This window comes from Lathamus discolor, chromosome 8 (genome assembly GCF_037157495.1).
Source record: "Lathamus discolor isolate bLatDis1 chromosome 8, bLatDis1.hap1, whole genome shotgun sequence".
Taxonomy (NCBI): domain Eukaryota; kingdom Metazoa; phylum Chordata; class Aves; order Psittaciformes; family Psittacidae; genus Lathamus; species Lathamus discolor.
In genome coordinates this window covers 18,347,850-18,374,683 of record NC_088891.1, presented here as the reverse complement: position 1 = coordinate 18,374,683, position 26,834 = coordinate 18,347,850, and the positions used below count along the sequence as shown (strand labels likewise).

Sequence of the window (26,834 nt, the reverse complement as noted above, 5' to 3'; positions counted from 1 at the left end):
TCAGGCTCTTACTAAAAAGATTGATGAAAATGTTGGGTTTTTTTTTTTCCTTCCTATTTTCTCCAACACTTTGATTTCTCTGAGGGTCTCCAAATTGACAGGAGCACATAAATGGGAAGTAAAGAATTTCTCCTGCATTTTGCTTTTTGATTGGGGTGGGAAACTGAAAAAAAACCATCCCTGCACATGAGCACAGCTTCACCCAACGTGTCATTTACTGTGAAACACCACAAGTGCCAATTTAGTCAGCATCTAATATAAAAGTAGATGGGACTTCTAGATCATAGAATCATACAATCAACCAGGTTGGAAAAGACCTTTGAGATCAAGTCCAACCGTTCCCCAGCACTGCCAAGGCCACCACTCACTCATGTCACTGAGGGCTTTGTCTACAATGTTTGTGAACACTTCCAGGGATGGTGACTCCAGCACTGCCCTGGGCAGCCTGTTCCAATGCCTGAGCAGCCTCTGGGGAAGAAGTTGTTCCTAATAATACCTCTGTTAGAGGGGAAAATGAGCAGACTTTTTGAAAAGAGAACTGGAAGCGCACTAGGACTATCATTCTCTGTGCTTAATCAGTTTCTGACTTGCAGGGAGAGCGAGAGTTGCGGCACTGCCCCACCACAAACTGCCATGGCCATCCCAAAAGGTCACTCGCTGTCTTTTCCTGTGATTTTGTGCCATTTTGTCGGCGCGGAAGCAGCGGGCGCTCGTACAGCGGCGCTGTGCAGGAAGGCAGTGCACCGCGCACATACGCTGCACTGATTTCCTGGTCAGCTGAAGGGACACGAGTGACAGGCAGGGCAGTGACCCGATGGCAGTGTGGCAGTCCCGCGGACCACGTCCCTACGAGGACATAGCGGACCTCTCCGCCCCGCCGGGCCCTGCAATCTCTCCTCCTCCCGCTCCGCCTCCTGCGGGAGCCGCGGGCGGTGTCGCCCGCCGGAAGCAGCGGCGGCAGCTGCAGGAGCAGCCCTGGTCCGGATCCGTGTCCGTGTCCGGGTCCGTGTCCGTGTCCGTGTCCGTGTCCGTGTGCGGGTCGGGCGCCGCGGCAGGCCGAGATGCCCGTAAGTTGTTCCGAGCCCCGGCCGCGGGCGAGGGGAGCCCGCTCCCGGCTGACCCCTGCCCTCGCCCCGCCGCAAGACCCGGTACAGGTGCCGGAGACACCGCGATACCGCGCACCAAGGCCGCCAGGGCCGGGGACGTTGGTCCCAGCATGGAGGCCGTCCTCGGGCACAGGCTGGAGGCGGCTTCGCGGCGTCCAGCCTGTGCGGGGAGCCCAACACGTTTGTGCTCTGCCCTCCCCAGCTGGCCAAGGACCTGGTGCACCCCTCCGCGGAGGATGAGAGGAGAAAGCACAAGAAGAAACGGCTTGTGCAGAGCCCCAACTCCTACTTCATGGATGTAAAATGCCCAGGTAAATATCTGAATTATATCTTATAGAAAGGATCAGAACTAATTCTGTACACGCATCATCTCCATTAAAGGTCTGATTTTCTTTTTTTCCAATATAAATGTGGTTTATCTGTTCTGTATAGAAAAATCAGTCCATATATTGCTCTGTTTGTTTGTTTTAACAATGAGTGTTCTCACCCTTTTTCGAAGGTGAATGTAAACAACAGGGGGTTTGTTTTTCTTTTGGGAGGTCTGTCATTTTTCCTACCAAGAAGGAACACACACACACACCCCCCTTCAGATTTACATGTATAAGAAATGAGATGAAATCATAGAATCCCAGCCTGGTTTGGGTTGGAAGGGACCTTAAAGCTCATCCAGCTCCAGCCCCCTGCGCCACAGGCAGGGACGCCTTCCACTGGAGCAGCTTGCTCCAAGCCCCTGTGTCCAACCTGGCCTTGAACGCTGCCAGGGATGGGGCAGCCACAGCTTTGCTGGGCACCCTGTGCCAGCGCCTCAGCACCCTCACAGGGAAGAGCTTCTTCCTAATGTTTAATCTATTTCTCCCGTCTCAGTTTAAAACCATTCCCCCTTGACCTTTACAAGGACACGTGCTTACATGTCCTTGTAAAAAGTCCCTCTCTAGATTTCTTGTGGTCTTTTTTTCTTGCTTTAAATCATCCATGGCTCAAGTTTCAAATGGAAGACAACATTGTTTTCCTCCACACTCCTTCTGCAAGCTGATTGATTCTGGAAGAGCACCCAGAAAAACTTTTCACAAGGATATATGCTGGCAACTGTGGTTTTACATAGAAAGTAAAACATCTACAACTGCCTGTATCACATGCTGCTGACAAGAAGCAAGCTGCCATCTAGCACACACATACAGGGGTTTGCTTCTGCTTTTCAAAGATTTTTCAGCACTTTGGCTCAGAAACATCAGTACAACCAACTTCTCTTTTATGAACTAAAACCTGGGGTTTCCAGCACAATCACTGGAGGATGTTCTACCAGCAAACACCTTCTTCTATCAGCACAGCTACATCCATGTCTAGGCACAGAAACTGTCAAGTGTGCTTAACTTACTATTTACTACTGTAGCAGTCAGAAAATGCATAGAGTTACTTACAGGAGTAATCATCCTGACTAGAAGAAGGGAATTGTTGCTGTATTCAGGTTTTCTTGTTATCTTATTGTTTCTTAGTAGCTTAGATTCCTAAGCAGCTCTGAGACATTGTTTCCATCTAAAAGTGATGTGAATTCATTAAAACAGATTGAAAGTACAGTGTGGTTACTTTTAAAAAACATGGTTGAAGGCTAAGCCACTGATTTTGCTTCTTTTTTTCAACTTTCTTCAAACCAGTGTGCATGCACACACATACTACAATACAGTTAATGTCAACATAGGTCATTGCTTATCTTCATTATTCACAGAATCACAGAATTCCAGAATCCCAAGGGTTGGAAGGGACCTCAAAAGATCATCTAGTCCAACCCCCCTGCAATTGGTTACTGAGTTTGAGGGACATACAGAGCAAAGCAGGAGAGCTTCAGTTCTGACAGGAGCCCTAAGCAAGAAGCGCTGAGAGCTTTCTAAGGCCCTTCCTCACAACATATATTCTATCTTATTTTTCTGGTCCACACATGCTGAAAATGGAATCTGTGCTCACCTTTATCTATTTGTCCATTGTGTATATCCACATCTAGACAAAATCCTTTACAAATTTTCTCTCTCCAAAAATTCCTTGTGGGTAATTAAAAACACTTTTTAGGGAAAAGAATGAAAGCAGTGAAATTTGCTTGTCTAAGCCATGTGTGACAGTGATTTCATTCTTTTTTAAGTCACATAATTTAGAAGTTGTAGACAAAGTGCTGCTGATGCCTCTTCTTGCATCTGGAACTAGTGAAGTTATTCTGTGCAAGTCTTACTCATCAGATATGATGCTAGCTTTATAAAATGCAGCCAAGCACATGCCTTATGTGCACCAATTATTAACAGAAAGCAAACATGGATTTGAACATCAGTGTTCATATTCACAGCTTACCAGACTTTGCCAACAGCAATGTTCTACTATTACAAGTTAAATATTTCCCTAGGTAGATGGGTGGTTCTAATCAACAGAGAAGGCTAGTCTAGCTCTCCTTGACTCTTTTGCAGAAGACATATCACGGGCTAATTAGGGCTTTACAACTATCAGGCTGTGTTGATTTTCATACTGGGTTCAGTTAACTAACTTGCTTTCATATGCATGCCAGTAAAAGCAAGTAGTCCGTATCACAGCAACCACGTTTTGATTTGTTTTATTTGGTTTGCTGTGGAATGAAATAGAGATGCCTTTTTGGACAAGTGTATTTCAAGTATCTGGTTCAATTACACATACAAAAAATCATGCTAGAAATGGTCAATGGAAAGTTTAATCATGCTATTTTCCAGGATGCTACAAGATCACCACTGTATTCAGCCATGCTCAGACAGTCGTTCTGTGTGTAGGGTGCTCAACTGTCCTGTGTCAGCCTACTGGGGGTAAAGCCAGACTAACAGAAGGTAAGAGGCAATGTTTAGTGGCCTAAAAATTCCACTTATATAAGCACATTAATGTATCTAGAACTTGCAAACATCTCAGCTTTGATTTTGAAAATGATACTGGAACACTTATCTTGCAAATTGCTTAGGGTTGGGGTTTGTAGCACTAAGGGGTGGAACAGTAGACTGAAATGTTAAAAGGCATCTGGAAGGAAATAAATAGTATTCCTTGCCCTTATTTTAATATGAATTATACAACAGCTGTGTTGTCTGGTTGAGTTAGAGAAGACTTGAAGTACTAAATCTTCACCTTTTATGGTACATGAAGTTTAAATTTATCGCATGAGTTTTCCTGCTTAGGTTGGGTGGGCAGTTTTGCAAGGCAGCCTAACACTGCAAGGGCTATTCATCCCTATACTCATGTGATTTCTTCACAGGCTGTTCATTTAGAAGAAAGCAACACTAAACACTTGAGCATGTGGTTTTGGATCTGTGCTTCTGGAGGCCTTACCAGTTTAAAAATGCCTGTTAATACTACAGTTGATTTTGTAAAGATTACATGCTACTTGTGACTAATGAGCTGGAATCTCTTTTTCAATAAATAATTTTAAGTGCAATTTTTTCCTGCAGGTTTGCATTCAACTGAGCTTTATTTTTATAGTTTTATTTTTAAACAGTGTATTGTTAATTGGGAAGTGTCGTATAATACAAAAGCCTTGGGCTTGCTGCTTCCTTCCCCTCATTTATCAACTACAGCAGCGTGATGCATATGGTGACAGAAAACTGCTGTAAGAGTGCATTTTGTATACTTCACTACTGCAAGGATTGGAAAGGCTAGATAGATTTTAAATGGCTCACTTGCTTTCAACATTGCTTTAGTCCCTCTATCACCACATGAGTAATGTGGTGATAAATGAAAATACAAAGTTACTCACTTATGTTCAGCTGCTTTTCTGTTTTGTTTGGGGATTTTTTTCCCCTTCCCTCTAATCTGGTCTTGAAACTGCATTTGGTATTCTGTGCAGAGATTTCTATACAAGAGAAAAAAAAGGAGTCTTTTGCAAAACACTGAAAGCATTTAGTAGAGAGAAGGCATATGGTGTATAAGCAACAATAATGACTTATTGTCATTATTGCTGACGTAGCATATGTTAACAGCTGCGAATGGTATCGTCATTAAAAAAACCCCCAAACTAGTATAGCAAACACATGTACACTTTTAGTATCAAATACTGACATTAAATGATTACCTTTTTGCAGCAAGGAAACAAGGATTTAGTTTTTAAAAGCCATTACTTTCTAAATGACTGATAAAAAGCACATTTTCTTTTTTAAACCATAAGAAAACATTCAAACTAAGCTTTACATGTATCTTACTTTACTAGATAATGGCTCAAATTATGTATCAACATCTCTTTCAAAGTATCTAGTGTCTTGTGAGCTAATTATTGTTGGGAATTTCTATTTAGCCTGTATTCTTTTTATGACTTATAAAAATTATGTTTCCAGTAAATTAAAAAAAAAAAACAAACAAAACACCACTAAACCTGGTATTACAATTCATTGTATTTAGTTTTATTTCATTTAATTCAAACAGCAGTGAACACATAATTACCAGATGCAAAAAAAATAGGTGTTTGATACAGAAATAGATGCACCAATTTAATATACATGCCTTTTAAGAAAAGCAGTTTTATGTTAGTGCCATACTGTGTTTTCTAAATGAAGGTTAATTTAAGTGCAAGTTTATCATGAAAGCTGCTCTTAACTGACCAGTTTCCCACACTTAATGCCAGTCTATCAAATAACTGCTTTCAGACTAAAGATCAAAACAGTAATATTAAATCACTTGTGACCTCAATACATATGCTAAGGCCAGATTGAATCTTAGTCTCCCGTATCTCTGCCATCTCTTACTCTACACCAAAAGGTAAGAACTCATGACTGAGTAAATACCAAACCAGAAAAAGTCCATGACACATTTTGTTCCAGGTACTGGAAGATGACATTCAGACATCATAGCATCTCCAATATTGTGTATGTGTCACAAGGTTTTTAAGCTACAATATGAAGAACATGATATGCACTTAAAAAGTTGGTGGCTAAACAAATTCCATCAGGGGAGTGAGGCACTGTCATTAGTATCTTGGTGTTAGAAGTGCTTTAGACACTTCCTACCTTTATTCACTTTTGTACATAGAATGGTTTGGGTCAGAAAGGACCTTAAGATCATCCAACCCCCCCTGCCATGGGCAGGGATGCCTCACACTACACCATGTCACCCAAGGCTCTGTCCAACCTGGCCTTGAACACTGCCAGGGATGGGGCATTTATCACTTCTCTGGACAACCTGTTCCAGTGCCTCACCACCCTCACAGTGAAGAGCTTCTAACCTGTACTTATATTAGTGTTTGGTCATATGCAGACAAGCGTAACAGTAAACCTGTGCTTTCTAGGGTCTCAATCTCTATACCCAAACACAACGGTCAGTGAGCGAAACTTGTTTTCTCTCAAGTATGCAAAATGACATTTGCAAAACAGATATACAAGAAAAGTATGTTCTAAATCCTAAAACAAGTACAGAAACTACTTTTGCAGATTTTTTATATTTAAAATTGTTCTATTTGGTCCATTCTATTTATGTATTCTTTCAAAATGAAAACAACTCAGAACTACTTACTCTTGTTCCCCATGTAAAATGGGCAGTGACTTCTGCCACTGCAGGTTTACCGAGCTAGTAGGTACTAAAGATTGGAAAAAAAAGTTGCTATTGAAGGTACTCACCTGCAGTACTTCTGTATTGGAATTGTCAAACAGAATCAGTAACTTCAGTGAAAAAGCAGTTGATTTATTGCCTGACCAAATGAAAGTTTGTTCAGAAAGGCTCTTTCTGTTGTCCCTAATGATCTGATATTCTAGAGATAAAGACAACTCAATAAATAAAAAAGTAAAGTTTTGGTGAGTGGGCCAGAAAACCCAAGCAAATAGTTTACCTTTTACTGGTTTAAGGCACAAGTACTAAACCAGCCTTACTACCTTCAATTTAAAATGTAGGCAAAACACTGACACCTCAAAAGATTAAATTTCCTGGTTTGTCAGTCTTAGGTAATAAATGGTATCACAGGCATACTGGGAAGAGAGATGACAGCATGTTGATTCATTATAGGGCAGACAGCAACTATGAAGTTGATATTAACAGTGCAAACTTGGGACAGAGGCACATAAGGCTATCTTCTGGTGGCTGTTAGCTAAGACACCTTGCTCATTAAAGTCAGAGCAGCAGAGCTCCTGAACAGCACAGGGACGAAAGTATTCAAACATTTCCCAAAGGCTGTTTTGTTTTGTCTCATCCTGGAAATACGGTCTGATGTAACTGCAGGGAAAGTGGGGTGGGGGCAAATCTTGAGATAGTAGAAATTTTCCATGCTATTATGGAATATATAAAAATATCATACTCAGATGTTGTTATATTCCCATAGTAAAATTGAAGATTAGAAAATGCTTCTTTGGAACTTCATCACAATTTCTTCTTCAACCTTGTGCAGAAGTAACTCCTTGAGGCTTGTCTCCAAGTGGAAAAAAAAGATGTTTTTTTAACAAACCTCTCAAAGTTTCACTCTCTACAACTGCCTGAAAGGAGGTGGTAGTGAGGTGGCAGTCAGTCCCTTCTCACAAGTAACAAGCAATAGGACAATAGGAACAGCCTCAAGCTGTGCCAGGGGAAGTTTAGATTGGATATTAGGGAAAATTTCTTCACAAAGAGGGTGCTCAGGCATTGGAACAGGCTGCCCAGGGGAGTGGTGGAATCACTCTCCCTAGAAGTGTTCACAAACCATGTAGATGAAGCACTAAGTGGCATGCTTTAGTGGTGGCCTTGGCAGTTCTGGGGTAATGGACTCAATGACCTTAAAGGTCTTTTTCAACCTGGTTGATTCTATGATTCTAATAATAGGCTTTAAATTTTGTTGAGTTCCCAATTCCTGTATCTCAAGGAATATCTACATTATAGAATACAGTGTCATTTCTGGCTACCAAATTCAGCATGTGTATCATTAAAAAACAATGAGGCAGTTTGACAGCTAACCATGTTGTGCTGTTCAGGTACCTCTTGACTGTGGAAACAATACCCTTATTACACAGTAAACTAGTTTCACACATTCCCTGTCTCCAGTAAAAGCGGAAGAGTAATGTAGGTAAAAAAATGTAGGTAAAAAAATCTAAATAACAAAAAGAATTTTTAACTTACATTACCCTGCCCTTATTCTTTCCTTATTCTGAGCAATGCACAGCTCTGTCAGAAGCACACTTCTGGTGTAAATCTGCATTCTGGAGGTAGCTTCAGGATTTGGGGGTTGTTGTCTGTGGGGTTTTTTTTCTTTTTGATCAAATACTAAATACAAAAAATGAACAGTAAACCCAGTTTTCTTTTAAAAGTAATACTGACCAGCTTTGGCGGGCTGGAACATTGAGAATGAACAGACTACATCTTTGCGTGCTCAAATCAAGACGTGAAATCTTTCAAAAGTTTAACATTTAAGGTAGATCATCTGACATTGTCCTTTCAGTGCGAGAAACCAGTGCTGTTGGTTTCAATCCTGATCAAGTGCTTGACTGATGAGAAAAAAAACTGCTAACATGATGATGACTTACACAGGTACTACAGAAGTCAAAGCTGACTGTTACATTCTCCTTTCTGTAAGTCAGGAACTTCCCTGAGAGATTAATTCCAGTTAGACATAAGTTTAGCACCACTAGCAGAAGTTAATTAAGCAAACTGTTGATGCTTTTGCTTCATGTATTCTTAGTGATCTTAGAGTCTAATTACACCCTTCTCCATTTGTTTTTCATGTTTCTGTGCAGTGAGTACAGTTACATGTTACCTTCTTCCTTTTTTTAACCTGTATACTGTGCCCATTTTTCTTTATCAAATTCCCTTGCAATCTTTAAGGCCGTGCTGTTGAGTGAAACCGATTGCATATTACAGATAATAGTAACAATTACTCCTCTAGGTGGTGCCACTAGCCCAGTATCTGTAGCTTCAGAGTCCAGCTCTTCAGGAAGAATTAGGAGGACACTACTTGCCCCCACTGCACCACCCGTATGAGATGCATAGTGTCTCTGCCGTCTGCAACAGCCACACTGCTGTTTTTTCTCTACTACAGCCCAAGCCATTGCGTATTTACCATCCCTGTCCCATGATACTTCCGTTTTTGGCACTGGGGTCCACATCATTGTGACTGTTTCTGGTTTGAGGTACCCAGGAAGAAGTCTGCCTTTAGTGTTTTTAAATTGTCCTGCTTGATAACTGTACAACAAGGCATTTCCAAATTTCAGAAGGTCACCTACTGATGAGAGAAAGCCACCACCAGCCCACTTGTAAGAGTTGTCCACGTATGGTGCGTTCACCAGCCGTCCCTTTTTGTTGTAAACATAACACCTGGAATTCAAGAAAATTCAACTCGTCATTCTCTCACACTATGCACAACTATTTTAAGCTGCTCTACCTTAAAAGAGCAAACTGAGCATGTATCAGCTTGTGCTTGTGGAACTTGAGAACTTAATACATTCTTTCTTGCAGAAAAATCAACAAGAAACTCAGATGGGAACATAAAAATTAAGGTAACATTATCACCATCATTATTATTATGTTAGAAGCTTATTGTCAATAGAAGTACTAATCCTTCTACTTACCCTTTGATTATACTAAGACTAAAGGCAATATACAAATAAAAGGTGCAACAGAAATCTATAGGTCAGCCAGTACAAGACTTTCCTTAAATCCCTGCACTGGATTTAAAGTGTTTTAAGAAAGAGGAATCCTGCAACTAGCCAATGATTATCAGACACTGAGCTGAAGTCTCAGGTGACTGCTTGAAGACAGTAGCTTCCATTTGTGATTGATTTCTTTGAGAGCATTTTAGAAGACAATAAGTTTGAGTCTCATTTTTATGAGACTTTGTCCATAACCTGCTTTTGTAATTCAATCAGAGTTTTTCTCCCCCACCAAAATTTAACAGGTCAATCAATAAATCCATTTCAGAGCCAGGTCAGGCAGGCTGATAAAACATGACTGGAGAAAAGGGCAAGAAACTCTACCCTTACCCACTATATTGGATCCACTATATGCATTATCCAGATAAATTTATGTATCTGGGTGGGGTTTTGTGTGGTTTAAGTTAGTAAGAAGAGATCAATTGGTAAAGCATGTTCTGCACCAAACAGAATTTCAGTTCTGGTTAAAATTGATTCTATGCTTTACGAAGACCTCGTGTTACTGTGAGACCATTATATTTCCATGGAACTCTTAAAAAGTCAGTATATTAAAAACCCTCAAGGTAACTACATATTCTAACATAATCTCCTAGTTACTCCTCTAGTTTACTCTATTTCCACTTACCTGCTTATCTGTACCCCAAATAAATGCAAACTTCAGAGTTACCCCTGCCACTCCCCACATATATGTACTTCTAACAGGAAATACCCATTTCCTATTCTGTAATTGTACCTGCTAATTACAGAAACAATGCTATAATGGTCACATAAAACAAGTTACTTTGAAATAACATAAGCCACTTCATTTACAAAACAGCAAGGAGGGATAAATCCCACATTCTTAATTCAGTCAGTTTAACAAAGACAGAAAGAGCAACAATTGTGGAAAAAGAGAAGGTTCATCCTTGCTTACCTTGCTCTGTTATATATCATTGCTTCATTGTCATCTAGTACAGTTGACAGCATATCCAAATCACGAAACATTTTTAACATATAATCTGTAAATTTTTGTCCTGAAACTCTCTCCACAACAGCACTTAATAGAGTAAAGCCGTAAGTTGAATACAAGAACTGACTACCTTGAAAAAACACAACAAGAAAGGGGGTGAAAAAAAGAAGTTAGATGCATGATGCTCAGATGTAATCTGAAGGATAAAATGTAATCACGTGTACAAATAAAACTATATATAGCAATGAATAATCAATTGACAGTCCCCCTGCACCCCCATTTTAATAGGATGTGAATCACAAGTTTATGATACTGGCTCCCAAGAATTTCTGTACAGCAGCACACACAGATGCTTGCTAAGTGCAGGTAGCTCCGAGAACAGAGCTAAAATCTCTCCAGGGACCGGCACGTGCAGCCAGGTTTCATACCAAGATGTGAAGACTGACATTTAACATCCTTTCCACAAGATCTATCATGCTCCTGCTAATAACGACATCTGGATTTGGAAAGCTGGAACAAACCATAGAATTGTTGCTTAGAAGATGCTCACCTACTGTGACTTGTTTGCATGTCTACATGCTACAGATGAAAAGACAAGGTTTTCAAAGCTCTTGATAACTTTTAACAGAGTGGTTTTAGTTCTGGCTTTCTAGTTCAAGAATATCCTGTAAGATTATATGAACACTAACGTGTATTATTTAAGACAATATATTTTATTTACAAAACAATGTTTGTTTTTTATTTAATTCTTGCACAAGAAATGTTTGGCACCATGCTGCCAAACTGCCTGCAGTCCAGACAGATCTCTTACTTGAAGGGGTTCCTAGAACTCTCCGAGATGGAGAGTTCTTCCCCTTCCTACTCCCTTCCCCTTAAATGCGCATTTGCTCTTTATCAGCAATGCATATACTTTGCCTTTTAACGTGACTCATTTAGAACTTACACCTGAAACTCCTCAAAGTTATCTCTATAACTAATTCCAACAGTAAATAACATCAACAATTCTGTGATTCTATGCACTTCCTGTAGAATTTTTTAGCTCTGGATTAGTGCCTCACTAAAATATTTGCTTTAGAATTGACAAATTCAATAATTGGTATGTTTCATGGCACTTACTGCATTACATAGAAATAAGACTTTTCTCCCAGGAGCTCTACCTGAGGTCCCACTTTCTCTTCTTATCGGGGACCCTCTTATAATATCTTTTAAGTCTTGGCTACGTGACATTTTGAACTGGCTGGATTATGGTGCAGATACACCATTAGAAGGTTCTCTCATAGAATCACAGAATGGTTTGGGTTGGAAAGGACCTTAACATCATCCAGTTCCAACCCCCTGCATGGGCAGGGACACCTCCCACTAAACCATGTCACCCACGGCTCTGTCCAGCCTGGCCTTGAACACTGCCAAGGATGGAACATTTACCACTTCTCTGGGCAAACTGTGCCAGGGCCTCCCCACCCTCACAGTAAAGAATTTCTTCCTTATATCTAACCTCAACTTCCCCTGTTGAAGTTTAAACCCATCACCCCTTGTCCTATTGCTACAGTCCCTGAGGAAGAACAGTCCCTCTCTGGTATCCAAATCTATGTAATTCTTCAAGTCAGTAGACTGATAAAGGTATCTTTGTAACAGTGTTACCTAAAGTTGAACTGATAAAATCCTGAGCACATTTTGGTCTAAATTAATAGAAACTCACCTGGTTTAAAGAATAAAGGATCATTTTTAAATATCTTCAGTGATTCAATCACACTTTCAAATTTTTCCTTCAAATAATACTCTTCTTGCTCAAATTCCTTGTCTCTCCTGCCAGGTTTTGAATTTCGGCTTTTTACCTCACCCTCGTGTTCCTTCCTCGGTTTGACAGACTCAGTCCTTTCAACCCCTTTGCCTTCTTTTTCTTTTTGTTCTTTATCCTGACACAGTTTTGTTGGTTTTAATGCTCTGTTTGCCTTTTCCTTTTCCTCCTTTACTTTGGTAATATCTTTTTCATAATGACGAATCCCACTCAAGTGTGAGACTAACAGTCTTGTAGTAATAGTGACCTAGGTAGAAAAGACAGCATTTAAGTGTGAGCTTTCTTCATTAAAGGTATGATGCACACTAAATCACCAAAGTAAAATTCAGCATGATGATGAACAGACAAAGATGGAAGGACTTTTAAATATCATGTATTAAACCCAGTTGAAATAGATACATATATATGCACGCACTATACATTTCATATAGAACTGAAGATTCCAATTTCCAGCATAGTTTTTTCAAGCAGCAAACATCTGTTTTGTGGGAATGGGTCCAGATACAGGCACCTGTACACATATGGCTGTGCAGTGACAGGAACAGAAATCCAAACCAGCGTTACCAATGAACAGTCACATACCTTTTCACCCTCGTAGACTTTTTCTGGAAATTCAGGGACGTATTTCTGCACTGGAGCATCTAAATCCAGTTTCCCCTCTTCCCACAGTTTAGCAACAGCCATCATTGTAAGACACTTGCTAATGCTAGCAATCCGCATGATGGTCTCCGGCTTACATACTACACGATTCTCTACATCAGCATAACCCAAACCTTTAAGAAAATAAAAACACTGTAAATATTTTGCAGAGAGACATGAATTAATTGTTTGTAATGAACAGGTTTACTGGCTTCTTACTGTGTTTTTTCTCTAGCTAAAATGGGACATGAATTGGATTATCCCTGCTCCTGCTTCAATTACATTACCAACATTTTAATGTAGTAGGTTAATCAAAACCCATTGTATTGGCCAATGGGCATCCCAAATTACTGATTTAAGATTACAGACCAACCTAATGATAAATGAAATTGAAGAGTAAACCAAAATTTATACTCCCTGAGGTCAAATATTCAATGTAGAAAAACTAGAGACTGAAATCTATACTGTACAATAACTGAAAAACATAAATATTCCTTCTATTATTCTGATTTAATGGTTAAAACAGTAAAGGGTCTTATTTTATCAATACAGAAACTGAGAAAGGAAATCACTCACAAACTCACAGCAGTTACCTATGCTGTAAAGCTTCACAAAACAGTCATGTAATGCACTTTGTTTCAACTTCACTCAGCATGACTTGAATTACACAACAGCTTAAGAGTCTCCATACCAGTATTTTCTTGTGTAACCAACCCACCAGTCTGGTAGCAAGAACTGGAACTAATAAGCTCCCATATTAGTCTTCAGTTTGAGCTAGGTTTGAAGAAACCGTGCAAGTGATGTTGCAGCGTAAAAAGCAATGAAATGCAGTAATGACATACTTGCACTTCTCAGTACAAGCAAGGCCGGCTCATACTGAAGTTCATGTGGATGCCCCCTCCTTGGCAGTGTTCACGGCCAGGTTGGACAGGGCTTGGAGCAACTTGCTCTAGTGGAAGGTGTCCCTGCTTGTGGCAGGGGGTTGGAACTGGAGGAGCTTTAAGGTCCATTCCAACCTAAACCATTCTGTGATTCTCTGATTCTATGTCTGTCTACATCAAACCATAGTTTAATAATGAACTACGCATGCAAAAAAAAAACCCTTGCCAAAATACAAGAAATAAAACAAATGACATGTTAATTGCCCGAGATCCCTTTATGCAAAGCTGACACTCAAGTGCTTGCATAGTGCTTGCGAATGCAGATACTGCATGCCTCAGTGAAAATAGCTTCCAAATCTGAAATTTCTCCCATCAGTTTGGCAAGAAAGCAGGTTCAGTGTCATGGTCACAGAACACATGCAACTTAAACCTCCTCCTGTTTTTCCCCCATGAAGAAGGGAAGAGGGCAATAAAATGAGCCATAAGTCTGTTACAGCAATGTTACCCACCTCCCAGCTTCCTTACTCAAGGCAGCATTGTTCTCTGTATCATAGGCAGCAGGGTACGAAAGCTCTGCCAAGGCTTATCCTCCAAGTAGCTGTCTTGCTACTGGATTTGGCAGTCGTGGTGATAAACCACAAACCTGGCACTAGTTCCCTCCGGCACTTTACTGCATGTCAAGGAAGGGATTGTGCAGAAGTAATAGGAAAACTTCTGTAATCATTGCCAGGTAATTTGAGACCAGAAAAGCCACCTGAGTTGAGAAAGTTTGGGATTAAGTTTCTAGCATAATTTTCTTATTAGGCCACAGTGCAAAAGGTACTAGAGGCTCTCCAACTCACTTCAGGCATGATGAAAGAGAAAAGAAAACCTGTAATCTGTTTTATACATATACAAAAGTTAATACAACAGCTGTCAGAAAGTCATTATTACTTTGACTATTAAGTAAGGTCCTGCAGGGAGAACAGTTCATTACCTCCTATACACAATTCTACCAGAGCACTGTAAAGCTCTATGCCTGGAGTATAAGTATACGAAAAGACTCATCTGACAAACGACTGGAGAAAGGCTCTTAAACGTAATCATTCGATATATACTAGCACAATCAGGAAGCTAATAAATTACTGACTCCTGGCAATTATTAACGTTTACTAAAGAAATTATCTCTTCATGCTCTCAAGGCTCCTGTTTCTGCCCCCTGCCCAGAGACAGGGCATCAAGTGCATTAAATCCCTGTGTCTGAACTGCTCATTCCTAAAACTTCCATCGCTTCCTAACAGCATGCACAACTGCTACTCCCATATACTGACCTTCTGACCAGACTTCCTGTCCATCTACTGAAACTCCAACTAGTATACCTGGGATTCCTGCTTCATCCTGTCAAAAAATGCACAGAAGACGTTAAGGAGGCCCTTTACAGTTACCACCACCTCACAATCCCTACAAATACGAGAGTAATCCCACAAACACACCCGCACGCTGCTGTCACCTTAACGGACGTTCGGTTAAGCACGAGCTGGGCTGAACTGGTGCAAACCGCTTTGGAAAGCTCGCCCCTCACGGGTGAGAACCGGCTCGCACAGCAACAGACGCGACCCTGGGCTCCCAGCAGCGCCCCTCGACCCGCACCTTAATCCTCCGCACCAGGTCCCTGCCCCTCTCGATGGCAGCGCCGAAGCCCCGCGGGGACGGCAGCGGGCGCGGGTTCGGCTCCGCCTCGTCGGCCTCGCAGCCCGCCGGCACCTTCACCCCCAGCGCCAGCCCCAGCGCCAGCCCCCAGCCCCAGGGCCGCGCCCCGGCCCCCCCTGCCCGGGACACCGACAGCCGCCCCGGGGCCGCGGCCCGCCACAGCACCCGCGCCAGCCCCTGCATGGCCGCCCCGCCGCTCGGCGCCGCCCGCCAGGCAGCCACAGCCGCTCCCGAGCGCTCGATCGGCCGAGCTCCGAGCGCATCGAGCGAGGGGAGCGGCGGGGCCCTTCCGGCGCGCCGGGCCCGGGCGGCCCGCGCTAACGGGGGTCTCGCTGCGCAAGCTGGTTTTGACCAAGGCTGTCATTACGCTGGCGCATGGGAGAAGGACAGAAAGAAGATGAAGAATAGGTCAAACTATGACATAATATCTAATCTTAACTCTGCCCTCCACAGCAAAGGATTGTCGCATCAAACGGAAAAGCCTGCTGTGAAACATATGCCAGGCAGAGGTAAAGCAGGGCAAGCGAGGCTAACACCCAGGTAAAACCTTTTATAACTGCAAGGAGAGCATATTAGATTAGTGAGGAAATGCCCAAGGCTTGTTTGGAGTTAAGTTTCTGTGCAGAGCAGCAGTGATGGCAGAGCAAGTGTTCGCTCACAGAAATGGTTTCTCCATGTAGTTGTTCTCTTTAGACAGCGCCTGCGGAGCCATGACAATGCCTCCAACCGATGTGTTTAAACTATCTCAAGACCTTCCATGTATTTGGTTTCCAATAAACTTCTAAGATGTGTCTGTAATGATTTGAATTGTTGACCACACAGCAAGCTAGAGAGACCGAAGAGGGACCAGATAGTGACATTATTACTCAAGAAGATAGAAGGAAAGAAGGATTTTCACTGCATCACAAGATTCAGATTGACAGGTAGGTAGCATGTCAACTAGATCCAAGTCCAACAACCAGGACTCTTGTGAAGTTTGCCAAGCAGATGGGTCTGCAGGTTTGGGATCCTTACATCAGCCCTTCATGACAAGTAGAGATCACACGTGCATAATGCAAAGGCATATCCAGAACCTCTCAGTACCATCTGCAGCATTGTTAGTCCAAACGTCTAACTGGAGCATTAAAATACCTTCATTACTATGAAAATAACACAACAGCTTAAAAAAATGCAAAAGAAAAAGAGCCATACCTGTAAGCCAAAGTGAAGAGTCATTGCTTCTGTCCTTTCAGAACACTGACTGTGCTCTGCTAGGAGAAAACTCTGGGATGCTAACATAGGAAGTTCAGTCTCCTTCATGTCCCATGACCTCAAAACCTGCAGGATCTGGCAGGAGGCCAGGCCAAATAGCTTTCATACGTGAAGTCAAATGCAGACCAGATGATGCACTTTTCACTGCAGCCATTTATTTCTCATTAGTATTTTCTCAATAAACTCCATTGCTTATCACAGTGCAACTTCATACCCAACTGGTACAAGACGCTGTATTTAATTTCTCATAACTCATTTTCACTGTTAAACTGCTTCTGGAAGTGTTCTGCAGCAGGATTCTCCGCATTCTTACATTAGCCTGCTCAGTAGGAACACTCTTTGGCATCACACTTTTGAACGGGCCTGAGGCAGAAACTCATCTTGGCATTTTTATCTGATTGCCTTAATGAAGAGCTTTGTGTAAAATCCAGCAGCACAACATCACCTGCTGTTATCTGTTATGTCTTCCTTTAAGCTGCTGGTGTTGTTAACTTTGAGTTATCAGGCTCATAAGATTTGGAGATTTTTCTTCACCATCTGACAGCAATAGAAAATGAGGACAGCAAGCACAACTCTGAATTTAACAAAACAACCCAATGTTTTTTCTTTTATCCTCATTTATCAGTCACTCAGAGGTACAGGCACAGACTCTCAGCTGTAATCTATCTTCCTTAAGCAGCACAGCCAATAAAGTCCATCTGGAGACCCTTCTGGCATGGTGAAAAGACTTGGCATGGTTCAGCACTAAACCAGTAGACTTTTCCTCTCCTCTGCCTCCTTGCCAAGTTGTACTTACTGGATTTGAAGAGGCTGTGTGGGGAGATACGCCTTATTCAGATGATAAAGGATGGCATGACACAATGGGTCTCAGCAAAGCAGGGCTGTGCTCACCTCAACGTAGGACAGCCTGAGAGCTTCCTTATCAAAAATTCTTTAAGGCTTTATAAACTTTTGAGGAAGATAAGACTCAGTAACATGAGACCTTTAAACAAAGTCCTCATGTATCTTCCTTGTCGTCTTGCTCTTGTAGTTGTAGGCTACTGTGCTCACAGGCTGTTTCATAATGGGGTGACTGTGTGAGCTGGGGAACAACAAGGTGGGCAGTAGCTTTTATACTCTTTTGTAGTGGTGCAGCTCATTGTCAAAAGGTGCAACGTGCTCATTCTGCTGCTGGTGGTCAGCAGGATGTGGGAACATCAGGAATTTGCAAATCTTGAGGCTTCATCAGTATTTCCTAAAACCTGACTCTGTACAAACAACGCCATCACTTCTGACAGTCCTCCTCCAGTTCTGCAAGTCCTTCTGTGGATCCTGATGTCTCAGCAAGGTTTAACAGATGTTATTACAGTTGCTTCTGCTTGTAGGCCTGGTCTCTGATCTCAGTATTTTTCAGATGATCATCTAATCTGCTTTTCTGACTCACTGACATGAGAAATGACAAATGCTACAGTGACATGCATGAAAATTTCACATTTCCATTGAAATTGAAAAGATGGGCAATGTTTTTAGCAAACACATCAGAGGTTTGAATGATAGGAAACAAATGACAACTGTTAGTATTCCCCTGATAAAGGGCTGCTGAGTTCTGAAATCACAAGTCCAGCTCTGCTCTTTCATCCTATTAAATACCTACTAATTATGTATGTAACTGCTACAGACCCAGACTGAAGCTTGGAGGTTAGGTTTGTAGGAAGGGGCTTTAAAAAAATGTAGGAAGTAGCAGTATAAGGACACTCCTTTGTTTTCTTTGTTTGGATTTATTGTGAAACAATGAAAAGTCCCATTAATACAATGAACTCCAATTATTCCAATCGAATTCCAATAATTAAAGATTGTAACTTCTGCAAAGACTTCTGGATCTAAAAATGTTGAATCTAATGTAAAATAATTAAGAGCTAAAAGATAAGATTGTCAAGAAGGTCTGTTGTTTATATTTGCACTAGATAAAATGAAGAAAAACAGGAAAGCACTGATTAAAAAATACTATGTTTGCATACATTGGCATAGGGGAAGCTCCTGTTGATGGAAAGTGCGGAATAAAGCGATAATGGTTCCCTTGATCACACTCGAGGTTTCTACTTTCAGTAGAGGAAAGATTTTTAAAAACCCAAATTCTTTCTGAATTTGAAAAGAAGACAAACAAAGGGAATGTTAGAGATGGAGATGAATCAAGCTCTGCTTGCTCTCTTTTCAGGAGCAAGCAGTAGATGGCAGTAGGAAACCTCATCAGTGCAACCAGCTGTTAGCAAAAGGGGTGGCTCCAGCTGCTCAATCTCTTTCGGTTATCACAGTCTCACTGAATGGAGTTGATATTACAGATTCCTCGCCCATGTACACTTTTGGCTTGGCCTTGGTAAATATAGCAGCTCTCAGTATTATTATTTTCTTATCAAATAAGATACAACCTGAGTGATCACAATAAATGTACCATTCCTCCCCTAAACATCCCTCCAACATCTTAGCTGAGAAACACTAATCAGGAATAAATCTTCAAACACGTAAGATGTCTGGACCAGGAGAAAAAGTAGCATTAAAAACTGTGGGTCTTTAGACACTGAGATCAGCTCTGCTTGAATTATGATTCCGATACCTGTTAAACTTCCTGAGGAATTTAAATATGATGGGACTTTTTCTACATTACATGGGAACACTGATCCTGTTGTGGTCACACCGTGCCCGTGTCCCCATTACCAGTTAACAGACAGGGCACCAGTGGTGGTCCTCAAGCTCAACTAGGAGCCTGATCCTGTCCTCCAAGCAGCAGCTCAGACCTGGAGACTTGCACAGCACGACTTAGTCACTTGTTAGTTCCTCCCCGCAACAAACACACCATAAATGGACAAAACTCTCCTGAATTCACTCCCTTTTCCTGTGTACTTAGCATATGTCACCTGGGAATCATATACTTCCAGTAAAATAGAATATGAAAGAGTTTTATAGTGCCACATTGTTACTGCCTTAGCTTTACAAGTTGCATGCAGTCTGACACAGTTCCTACAAACAACAGATGAGAGTTTGGGAAATATTTTGCATGCCAGGGGAAAGAATGCTGGAAAGACCATGCTGTGGTTACAGACCAGACAAAGGGCGCACACATTGCTTTTTCTTCTCTGCAAAAACATTAGTTTTGAAACTTGTTTCTCAGTGGTGATTTCCTCTGACTTTTAATTCAGGGCCTACTTTAAACCTCTTGGACTCAGAGGGGAAATAACTGTCACCAGCTGAAAGTAAGTAGTGAAGGAACATTTGTGAAATACATCAGTGTAAAAAAAGCACACACCAATCCCCTCCCCCCACAAAACACCTCAAAGCCCACGACCAACAAAAAAACCCCACATAAAGAATTATTTCCTGGTTTTTCCTGAAGTTATTCTCCAAGCAACAATCTCTTCTGGTAGAAAAACTGAGCGGAAAGAGGAATGGACGATTTTTACCCTGAAAATTGGCTTCATATCTATCACTAAAATTCAGTTGCTGTGCATAATGTTTTTGCCCTCTCCAGCTTTTCTCCCCACTCAGTGGGTAGAGGTACAATATACCATGGAAAATGATGGCTCACGTAAGCGCTACACACAATGCAACAAGTACCAGACAGCACCAGTGTCTTTGACTTTTCCAAGTCTATCATTTCACACTTAAATATGTTGTTTCAAAGCAAAGTAACAAATCACAGAAGGTGTAAAACACCTAAAAGATTAAACCTATTAACCATAAGGTATTTGGAAGCTCATAGGCCCAAAGACAGAATTTGGAAGTGCAGGCAAAGCTTAGGAAAGCTTTCTGGCCTGCTTTAGGAAGAGCTCCTCACAATTGGGTGACAACTGCTTTTCTTTGCACCCTTCCTCCCACATATATAAAGCTCAATGTGGTATTGAGAACTCTTGACAGTCTGACACTGGTGTGTTATCAGCATTAAAGCTAAACCACAGCTACCAGGAGGAAAATTAACTATCTGAGACGAAACAAGGACAGGCTGACTTACTCTGGAGAGCAGCAGACCGAGAACTGCTTTCAGTCATCCTGAAGTGCCGAGGTCAAGGGCCACCTCCACTGTAGGAGTCTACAAGCCAGGAAGAAAATAAACAGGCATGTTTGCTTTGACAGATTCAGCAGCAAGAGGAAAAATGTTTTCCCAGGTTTTGTATGTGAATGTCCAGGCATATTTCTGTGTGAAGAACACAACCCTGATTTGCATTTGCTTTCTGTATCTGCTCTTCTAGATACAAGTATCTAGATCCTTCTCAGTATCTATTCTTTTTTCCAAACTATTCAACATTATTTGAAGCTCTGACACATGTTTTTACTGATACCTATTGTCATAAGCGAATGATTCTCTGCAGTTCACACCAAATACTCAGCTACATGCACATGCTGGGTGCCAGCCCATTTCCCACACATTCACTGCTATTCTAGTGTGATCTCACCTAGCTAGGCTGCAATTACACCTTCATTTTGTTCTGCAGACACATTCAGAGCCACTAAAAATGCTCTTCATGAGAACTGAGCACAGATAGCTTGTGAAACTGCACAGGCTAGTGAAAAACAGGAAAAGGCCTCTTATCAAATTAGTAACATCTCGGGTATTTGGGTGGAGGCATTTGGCACTGGGCTCGCGTATTCTTATGGGAGTGAGTCCATGCATACTACAAACTCCATTCCTTTGCTTCGTATTATTGTTCCCAAGTTGAGACATGTTTCAAAAGAGCCTCTCTAAAGATGTGTAAGTGCACAATTACTATATGCTATACAGATCAGTAAGACGGGATTTTACTCAATCCCCTTTCCATACATGTAAAATGTCAAGTTGATGGCATTTACACAGATGTGTGCTGCATTAAGATCACTGCAAAACCAAAGCAGGTATTTCTTTCGTACCTTGGCATGCAGAGCTATGGGAAATAACTAAGACCATTTGAAAAGCTTCATTGCTGAGGGAAGATGACTGCCTGGGATGACTGACTTCTGCAGTAAGCACCAAGTGTGGGACAGTTTTGCCACTCAGAATAATCCATCAACTGCTTGAGGTGGAAATACTATCAGTTTTTTCTTTGACCTTGAACCAAATCAAAACCAGTTCTATGTTTTAGATGCTGTACACACTTTGCGATGTACAGCAGTCTATGTCAGGCATGCATAAACACACTTAACTCACAGTTATACTATGTAGTGTGTATACATCACTCAGAACAGTTTTGCTACCTGCATACTCGTCTTAATGTTTGCCACTCAGCTTGGATTCTTGTCATTCCTTCATCTTCAATTAAAACAATAACCTTGTAGTGAGAAGGTAAGCAAGGTACTGCTGCCTGCATCAGAAGGGGCTCAAAGTGCACTGATGCTGGAGGGGAAGCTGGCATCTACTTAATGGGGGACGGCATTTTTCCAGGTGGTGTAATGAAAGCCAACAAGTTCCTACTGGACTCCGTGCCTGTCAAATTCAAAGAGCACGTGTGAGTAAAAAGCATTTCTTACACAGACAGCTGGTGGTCTTGTAAATTCTCAAACAGGAAAATAAAATAATAGAAACTAAGAGAAATCACCACCTTGTCTGAGAAATGTGCCTGTAGCTGAAATGGAGTGACTCAGTTCTGTTCACAGAGCAGTAGAGAGAATAATTTCTTCATTATTGCTTCAAAGGCAAAATGGACATGAGGGAAAGAGGAACTGGGAAAACAGACTTCAGAGCTTTCTGGGTTTATTGTAGTTTAAACAGGGATTTCTGCAATCTCCCACCTTAAACTGTTCAGTGGCTTTGAACATCAGAAGAAACTGAAATGCAGCATTGCAATCCTCACTGGGGACAGCCGCTGGGTATTTTAAACCTACATACCCAATGTCACAGCAGCCGAAGACTCAGCAGCTGCAACACAAGAGAGTACTTCTCATTGTGCAACGACTATAAAGCTCGATTCTACAACACTGAGACTTTGTTCTGATGGAGTTGTTTGACTAAGGCTTAGTCAAACAGGCAGGCCTGAGCTCTGCATACTCCATACAGGTGTATGCCCGAAGGTGTATGTGCACTTGGGTTTGGTATAACGCTCTTCTTTAAAACAACTTAGCTACAATGACACAAACTCGTACACAATCTGCACTCAGTTTAAACTTGGATTTTATTGATTTCCCATATTAAATCCAAACCATTAATAGCAAGCAATTCACAAAAATAATGGATCTGGAGTAAACTCTATCAGTTCTTTGCTAGCTGTAGTGTTCCTAATGAAGCAGCACACACACTGATGGGGAAGCAGAGGGAGAAGTCGGCAATTTCATTGCTCAAAGGGCAATAATCTCCGCTTCTCCTCCACAGGCCTGTGTCCCTTTTATTTCCATTTACAACAGTAAGCCTCAGCACAGAAAGCCTCCCACGGATTAACAACCAGTTTGGGTCCTTTAGGCTGCCTCTTGCATCCACAGTCATTTCCACCCAGTTATTAATCTCCAGGAAATGCCTTGCACTCATACACGGCTGCATGTGAGTTCAATAAAAGCACACACGCATTTGTTATGTATTTGCTAACTGCTGAAAAACAGCAAAAAAAATGGTGATCCTTTTTTTCCTTTTGAAGTGTCATGATTTCCTGGTAAAGGTAATAGATACTAAAATCTGAGCACAGAAAACTTTAACCCAGACTCTGCCAGTGTGGCAAGAACCACTGAGAGGAAGGATTTTTATTGATTTTTAAGGGAAAAAAACTCCTGCATATTGTACTTTAAACCGAGATGAGGGGTGACAAAAAATTTGCTGTTACCTGGACTTTGCCAGCCACCTCTCTCTGTGGCAGAGGAATGCTGTGGCACAGGAGCAGGACAAGGTGAACTATGCAGCAGCATTTAGAGCAGGAGGCTTTATTCTCCTATAGATCACCTTCATGCTCTCTCTACCCTCCTGACTGGCTTTTAGTCCCCATGTGCAATTCTATCTTCTTTCCCTTTTAGCTGCTTTCTTGCCTAGTTCACCTTCTAGATACGCTTTTCTTCCTGAACAGCCTGCGCAAATGACATCATCCCTTTAGCCCATTTCATGGTCTCCATGTGTCTAAAAACAAATAAGGAAGCAGTACAGCAATCTAGATAAAGTGGGAAGAAGTCTGGCAGGCCCCTCCTTGCTTGCTAAAGAAAACCATAATCCAGGAAAGATTCGGAAGCATTTTCACAGGCTATTTCTCCAACTAGCCTTTTTGTCAAGAGAAACACCCAAACTATTGGTGGACTTGCATACAAATGCTCTATTTTTGAACTGGAAATGTCAATTCCAATGTGACCTAAGCAAGCTAAAACAACTTACCAGAGCTTTGCAGTTTCACCTTCATGATTCTTCTTTCACAATTCTACTTATGGAGACACCAGAGCTGTGTGATTTCTTCAGTAACATGGACAACTATCACTACACGTTAGGCCTTGGCAGATTTTATCCAAAGAAACAGTTTGCCATGAGCTTTGGCAGGGCTGGATCACACAGGCGCTTCCTTGACATGTGGGCAAAAAATGACAACAGTGTTGATGCAAGGAATAATCCTGAGAAGCAGCTCATGGTCAGGCCCTGGAATAGAAGGCATTTGAAACACTCTGCAGGATCATGGCCTCAAACATACTTCATCCCTTTATACCCATGAGACATATATTCTTGTTGTACACAGATGAGAGATGTTTAGGTGGGATTTTGTGGTGGCTCTATTTTTTTAATGACAATATGCTACTGAACCTTTACCCAGCCATTCCTCAAACCAGCAAAGAGACAGGAAGAAACCAGGGCCGAGGTACCCTCAAAGGCCATTAACATTCATATGCAAAATACTACATCAGGTCCTTTCATTTCAGCAAATTATGAGTGAAGCAATAACAAAGGGTCTTTATTTGTCTCCAAGACTTCTATCTGTTTCCATTTCCCATTGTTTCTGCTCTCATATAAATTAACTAACTGGGACATGCAGATTGCTCACTAAGCTGCTGTCATTATGGGGGTATCCTGCATTTATGCAACTCCCAGCAACAGCTTACAAATTAGCAAGGCTATGACTTACTAGACAGGTTTGCAACCAAAGCCAAGAAGATTATGTAAATTTGTATAGGTTTTCCATACCTTGGAAAGAACACAACACACACTGAAGAAAGTATGTTACACACCTTCCCTCTATTAAAAGGAACTATTCCTGTGCTCATTTTCAATAAAACTCCATGAAGATAAAAAGCATTATCCTCATGTTCTCCACTGCTTTGACCTTTTTCCTGTAATTCTCAACTAATCTTTCAATGATGCTCCTGGTTTAATATTAAAAACTCAGAAATTAAAAGAAAAAAAAGGACACACAAAATGAACATCTGAGGATAAATATACTCTGTTTTCCTAAGTGCTGAGCCATTTAAAAAGTACCTCCCATCACGATTTTTAAAGGCTTTACCTGGCTAATCACTTTCTTCTTTTGCTGCTATTAACAGGCATGGCAGCAGTTGCAGACAGCCCAGTGTAACAGCATTAATCCTGCAGCATTAGCAGTATAGCAAAGTTTGCAATTTAACCCTGATTATGAGTAGCATTAAAGACAGCAGCCATTGGTTAATATGCACAATACTTTATAGGTTCAGATTTCTCACTCAGGTGCTATGGCTCTGAGAGGCTGTGCTCTTTAGGTGCAGGCTACTGCTTTAGTCTTCTTTCTTAAAGAAAAGGGACTTGTATATACTTATCTATCTCTCATCCCATTCAACAACTCCTGAACTGAACAACTAGTTTTGACTACACAGAACTCTAAAAGGAAACTTATATTTCTGCCAGTTTTGTGAATGTAAGGGAGCATTCAGACAGAAAGAGCCTATGTATGAGCGTACTGGTGGACGGCCAGGCACACCCTGCAGCAGGCCTCGCATATTGTTAGACATCAGAGAAATCCCATGAGGGAGCAAGAGACAACTCAAATGTCTCAGTAACTGGAAAAAAAAACCCCATTGCGAGTTCACAACCAACCACAAGACATGAATCTACACAGAGGCAGGTTTTGCCAGTTCTGGTGCTCTCAGAACTAGTAATTTCATTGAGAGACGACAACTCACAAAACAACCAAGACAATTACATAGCAAGGCTGCACAATAATGGTGTATTTCAAACTGCAACTTGTGTTTTTGCATTGAAGAAAAGGGTGAGTAGCTCACACACCTCTTAAGGAATGATGAATGGTGCAGGGTTCTGTAATTTTATAAGTCTGTTCTACATTTCAGACAAAGTAGCTGCAAGAGGAAGAAATGCCCATTTCTTTGGAATGGGGTTAAGAGCCCAATTTATTCATTTATACAAGCCAATACTTTCTGCCTTCACTGAGTTCTACCTGATTAGGCACTGCATACAGAGAATCCATAATGGGCAGTGGCTTACGATACATGGTAGAAACAGATTTTCCTGCTCCAGCAAAAACATCATTATCCCTATTTATTTAATGTGTCTGTTGCTAGTCAGCAAAAAAAAAAATGCCACTCGGTGTAATTCACCATTATGGCCACTGCTCCCTTCAGCTCCCCTTGGAACTGGAAAGCTTTTATTTATCTATTAAGAAGCTTTATAGATTCACCTGCAACAGTGCACTTGAGGGAAGCCTATTCTACAGGTTTGGGTTTTTTTTCAGATTAATTCTTATCTCCTTGCTTGCACATGCTTGCCCTGTGAACGATGACATGATCTCATTAAGAGACATGAAAACCACAGCCTCCTCCTTACCCTTACACACAGTAAGAGGTGAATTCAGATGCCCCAAACCACAAAGCAGTTTGCGGTCTCCGGGAAAGCGGCAATTCTAAGCAACCAACAAAGGGTCTGACCTCACTCAGACACATTGTTTAGGACCCAGCACAGATCATAGGACCATAAAAACAATCCGGTGGAGCAGGCAGCACACTGGGCTGTGTCAGACTCATGGCCTAGTGCCAGGAACTCCTGTTTGGCTC

General features: G+C 41.5%; 2 protein-coding genes across 2 annotated transcripts; one reads left to right on the top strand and one right to left on the bottom strand.

The window, feature by feature from the left end:
* Positions 1–870: 870 nt before the first annotated feature.
* On the top strand, positions 871–4,548 carry RPS27L (ribosomal protein S27 like). The gene is made up of 4 exons (XM_065688098.1): positions 871–1,067; positions 1,309–1,417; positions 3,830–3,940; positions 4,357–4,548. Exons 1-4 carry the CDS (start codon positions 1,062–1,064, stop codon positions 4,383–4,385), a joined length of 255 nt encoding a protein of 84 aa, XP_065544170.1. The 5' UTR covers positions 871–1,061; the 3' UTR covers positions 4,386–4,548.
* Positions 4,549–5,472: 924 nt separating this feature from the next.
* LACTB (lactamase beta) lies at positions 5,473–15,852 on the bottom strand. Its single transcript, XM_065688097.1, has 6 exons — positions 15,588–15,852; positions 15,269–15,335; positions 13,021–13,211; positions 12,340–12,685; positions 10,605–10,770; positions 5,473–9,356 (listed from the first exon to the last, which is right to left on the bottom strand). Exons 1-6 carry the CDS (start codon positions 15,828–15,830, stop codon positions 8,813–8,815), a joined length of 1,557 nt encoding a protein of 518 aa, XP_065544169.1. The 5' UTR covers positions 15,831–15,852; the 3' UTR covers positions 5,473–8,812.
* Between the last annotated feature and the right edge of the window lie 10,982 nt (positions 15,853–26,834).